Consider the following 4,783-nt stretch of genomic DNA (forward strand, 5'->3'; position numbering starts at 1 on the left):
ATGCCACTGAATCGTTCACTTTATAATCATTAATTTTATGTTATATGAATTTCACCTCAATTTTTTAAAGAAGTCTCCACGGCTGGTGGGGAGGAGGAAGAGTATAGGTAGCAAGTGGCCTTGTGGGGACAGCTGCAGGGGTCCAAGTGAGAGACTATGGAGGCCGCGCAGGCAGGGCATATAGAGAAACGGGAATATCTGAGAGGCCCCGGCTGGGGGACCAGGCAGAGGGCGCAGGAGGAGGTGTCAGACGCCCAGCAGCCTCAGCCACTGGCGGTGGTTCTTTGAGCAGGCCGGGGAAGTCAGGGGTGAAGATTTAGGATTCACTGAAGCTCCTTCGCCAACTTCAGCATCTAAGAGGCACTGGGACCTTTGATGCCCACCTGCAGGTCTTTTGCACAAAAGGGTAAACTGAGCCCAGAGGTCAGGGCCGACGCAGCAGGGCAGCCGCGGCCTGCCGCCGCCACTCACCAGCCCCGTGTTGTCCGTCCACTGGAAATCCCTCTCCACGATCCTGTCGTTCAGGCCGATCCACGTGTTTTCGTGCCCAAAGCCTGCGGGGTTGGGGATCGGAGCACTGGTGGTCCCTCTCTCTGTGCCTCTCCCAGCTGGAGGTGGCGGCGCTGGAGGCGGGGGTGGCGGTGGGAGGGGAGGACTCACCCCCTTCCCCAGACTGGAGGTGGGGGGGGAAGGGCTTGGGGGTGAGAATGGAAGGGGGAGGGCGGGAACGGGTGGGGATGCCCTGGTGAAGGGACTATTAGTGCCACCCCCTCCCGCCATGCTGGCTGGTGACCTATGTCCCAGAGTGCCTACTGTTAATGAAGCTGTGCTCCTCGGGTGAGTGGACGCTGGTCAGGTGGCCCGCTCGGCGGCGGCAGTCCCTCTCGGCGTCCTCCCACGCCCGCCGGTGTGCAAAATAGCGGTAGCAGTGGCCCTGAAACTTGTGCCAGCCACGGGCACAGCCCTCCGTGTCTGGGAGGTGGGATAGGAGCGTGAAGGGGGGCTGGCCTCGGCCCAAGGTCCACCAGCCACGAGCTCAGCCAGCCCCCCAGAGAGAGGACGCAATCCAAGATCTCCCCAAGCCAGGTCCCTCCTCCTCAGGTCTGTGCGCCCCCCACCCCCAATCCTTTCAGCTCCCGTGTTAACTTCTTTTCTTTGTTGCTGGAAGATATTGAACTGGAAGATCATTACACTCCGCCCCTTCTCATTCCAAAGTGGGTGTTTCCTTCTCTGATTTGTGGGGCCACACCCTCTGTGTGGAATGGGAGCTCGGGAAGGCCTGAAATTCCCCTCCTGGCAAAGGGCTTGAATGCACATTTCTCCAAAGAAGACATACAAATGGCCAACAAGCACATGAAAAGATGCTCAATGTCCTTAGTCATTAGGCAATGCAAATCAAAACCACCATGTGACATCACTCCACGTCCACTAGGATAGCTATGATCAAAAAAAAAAAAAAAAAGGAAAAAGATAATAACAAGTGCTGGTGAGTATGTGGAGAAACTGGAATGCTTGTGCGTGCATTGCTGGTGGCAACAAACGGTGCAGCCACTGTGGGACACAATTTGGTGGCTCCTCAAAGAGTCAAACATAGAGTTACCACATGACCCCGCAATTCTACTGGGTATACACCAAAAGGATTGGGGGGTGGGGTGCGGAAGAGTGGAAAAGTTATTCAAACAAAAACTTGCACGCAAATATTCATGGCAGCACTACTCACATTAGCCACAAGGGGGAAACAGGCCAAATATCCGTCAAGTTATGAATGGATAAACAAAATGTGATAGAGCCACACCGTGGAATATTATTCAGTCATAAGAAGGAACGAAATGCTGATTCGTGTTACAATGTGGATGAACCTCAAAAACACGATGCTAAGTGAAAAAAGCTAGACACCAAAGGACACATATTTTATGATTCCATTTCTATGAAATGTCCCGAACAGGCAACTCCGTAGAGAGAGGAAGCAGATTAGTGGCTGCCAGGGGCTGGGGGGAGGGGAATGAGGAGTGAATGCCGATGGGTTCAGGATTTCCCTGTAGAGTGTTGAGAAAGTTCTGGAACTAGATAGAGGTGATGGTTGTACAACATTGTGAATGTACAAAATGCGAATGAATTGTGGTTAATTCTATGTTACGTGGATTTTATCTCAAAAAAATAATTTACCTCATGTAGGACTCACAGCCACGGAACCAGAGACAGAGACCTGGAGCAGGTGGGGGAAGCCTGTAGCTTCCAACCCCCCTCCTGGTGCTGTCGCTGGGGTTGTGGCGGATACTCACCTTTCTCGCAGAGGGTGCCGCCGTAACTGGGAAGGCAAAGGCAGACAAAGCCGTTGACCTCGTCAATACAGGTGCCTCCGTTCTCACAGGGACTGCACACGCAGTCATCCGTGTCTGGCAGGGAGGGGCGGGGGCCGAGTCAGAGAGCAGCCTCCCTTGGCTCTGAGCCCCCACGGGGAACTGGGCGGAAGATGGAGTCATCATGATCCTACCATCCATGCTGGACCCGAGTGTGGCAGTGGCAGTCTGCACAGACGGCCCAGTGACTCTGCAGCCAAGGGGGTGGAGCCTCACACGGTGAACATAAACTGGGATTAATGAGGGCAGAGGGCAGATGCCACTGGGCCAGCTGAAGGCCGGGATGTGAGGTAGAGAATGTTCCACCTGACTCCAGAATAGTGAATTTTATACTCTAGAAAACAGGCTCACAGGATGCTGAAGCCGAAGCCTCTTTTAGGCATTTGCAAGGACTTGCCAGAGTCACGAAGCTGTTTGTAGGTAGAGCTAGATATTAGTCGAACTCCTCTCTTACCAATCCACATGTGGATAGTGCCTGGGTCATGTGTGATACTGGGCAAGTCACTTCCCCTCTTTGAGACTCAGTTTATATTTTTGAAAGTGATGATAATAACAGCACCTTCTCAGGGGTGGTTGTGAGTGGCAAATCAATGGAACAGCTCAAGAAATTATGTCATTTATATTTATTGTTATAATTCTATAATTAGTAGTGTGGTTGTGAAGGTTGTGAAGTCAAGGAGTCAAGAAGTCAATGCACAGAACTCAAGAAATTATATCACTTATACTTGTTATAATTTTGTAATTTGTAGTATTTCCTGTGTTAGGCTTTGGGGCTAGAGCCCAATAATTCTGGTGGCTGTGCTTATACCCCTGCCCTTCCAGGAGAAGGTAGGATCTCCTGGAGCCCTTTTCTGGGAGGAGTCTCAGCCATTTCATTCCTTTGTGTTCCCCTCCCCACCCCCACGCCTGGTAGAAATGGGAGGCACACACCAGAGCCTTGGCCCCCACAATGAGAGCTCAGCTGTTTGGTTCTGATTCAACTAATTGGGGCTGATTTAGCTGGATGCAAGGACTGGGGGGTGGGAAGCAGGCATCTGAAGCCAGCTTTTTGTGGTCTGTGTCCTGTGGGCATGGCTGCTGGCGTAGAACCCAGGGCTCTGGAGTCAGAAAAATCCAGGCTCAGATCCCGAGTGGGGCACTCACCGATCTCACAGTTCTCCCCAGCGAAGCCCTGGTCACAGCTACAGCCATACACGGTGCCATTGGTGTTACAAGTGCCCCCATGCAGACAGGGGTTGTTCTCACAGGGATCCGAAGGGACTGAAGGATAGATGGGTAATGTGTGGAGGCGTCAGGCCACTGGGTCATTTGCCTTCCCAGAATTCAGACCTCAGGCCCCCAAACTCCTGTCATCCATCCCGTCTCTGTTGAGTCCCCTCTGTAACTTCCCCAACCAGTGGTCACCAACTGCCTCTCACACGCCCGCTGTCACGAGCTTACTCCTTTCAGAAACTGTCCCAAAGCATTTGTGGGCTGCCCTGCCTGTGGCAAAGTCCCAAAGACCAGGGCTTCCTGAAGCTTCTCTTGGGAAGTCTTCTCCCAGAACATGGGCTTAAGAGCCCTCCCTGACTCATTCCCCCTCTTCTGGACATGACCTACTTATTGTTGCACTTCTCACAATTTGGGGCACAGGAGTGGACATGAGGTTCCAGGCGGAGTATGAACAGCACTGGGAAGAATGGGAGCCATCACCTCCTTCATTTTGATGGCTCAACCTCTTTTGATGCAACCTTAGTGGTTATAGTGTGGAGAGGTGGTGGATTACAGTGATGGACTGTGGAGTCAGAGAGGTCTAGTTCAATTCCTCGCTCTGCCACTCACTAGGGGACCCTGGGCAAGTAACTTCTCTGAATTTCAGTTGCCTCATCTATAAAATGGAAATAAAAATATATCATCCCTCTCTCCCAGGTCTGCCCACCAGTGCCATGTCTGGCTCTGTCTGTGTCAGCCTGGGGACTCATGGTGGGCAGTGGGCAGGTGGGGGGAGAATCCCAGCATTGCTCAGTATGAGACTGGGCACCTAGGGGACATCAAGACACGCAGGTCCTTGTTCCCCTCCCCCATCATTCCTCAGCTGGGTTTCCCTGGAGGTAGAAGGGTCTCCTCTTCAACTTGGGGACCTAGATGCCATGGTAGGTGGTCTCCACCCCCTTCAAGAAACCCCTCCCCGGAGTCCGGGAAGGACAGGGCAAGAATCTTCATCCTACCCCAGCTGACGCCGATCCCTTGTCAGGGCAGCATCTGACCATCCGCTGCACAGACACAAAGACCAAGGTCCAAAAAAGGCAGGGCCTGGCTCTAGGTCACACGGCAGGATGGTGCAAAAGCCAGCAGGAGGTGACTCACGCCTGTAATCCTAGCTCTCTGGGAGGCCGAGGCGGGCGGATTGTTTGAGCTCAGGAGTTCGAAACCAGCCTGAGCAA

General features: G+C 53.0%; 1 protein-coding gene across 1 annotated transcript in view; it reads right to left on the reverse strand.

Moving 5' to 3' along the window:
* The window catches only part of NCAN (neurocan), a 23,371-nt gene that overhangs the window by 2,794 nt on the left and 15,794 nt on the right, over nucleotides 1-4,783 (reverse strand). The window contains exons 10-13 of the mRNA XM_012654100.1: nucleotides 3,504-3,620; nucleotides 2,283-2,396; nucleotides 814-972; nucleotides 472-554 (exon numbers count right to left, since the gene is read on the reverse strand). Of these exons, the coding sequence (XP_012509554.1) occupies nucleotides 472-554; nucleotides 814-972; nucleotides 2,283-2,396; nucleotides 3,504-3,620 (473 nt within the window). The remainder of the gene's footprint in view (nucleotides 1-471; nucleotides 555-813; nucleotides 973-2,282; nucleotides 2,397-3,503; nucleotides 3,621-4,783) is intronic.

The sequence above is a fragment of the Propithecus coquereli genome, unplaced genomic scaffold (genome assembly GCF_000956105.1).
Source record: "Propithecus coquereli isolate 6110/MARCELLA unplaced genomic scaffold, Pcoq_1.0 Scaffold438, whole genome shotgun sequence".
NCBI classification, from domain to species: domain Eukaryota; kingdom Metazoa; phylum Chordata; class Mammalia; order Primates; family Indriidae; genus Propithecus; species Propithecus coquereli.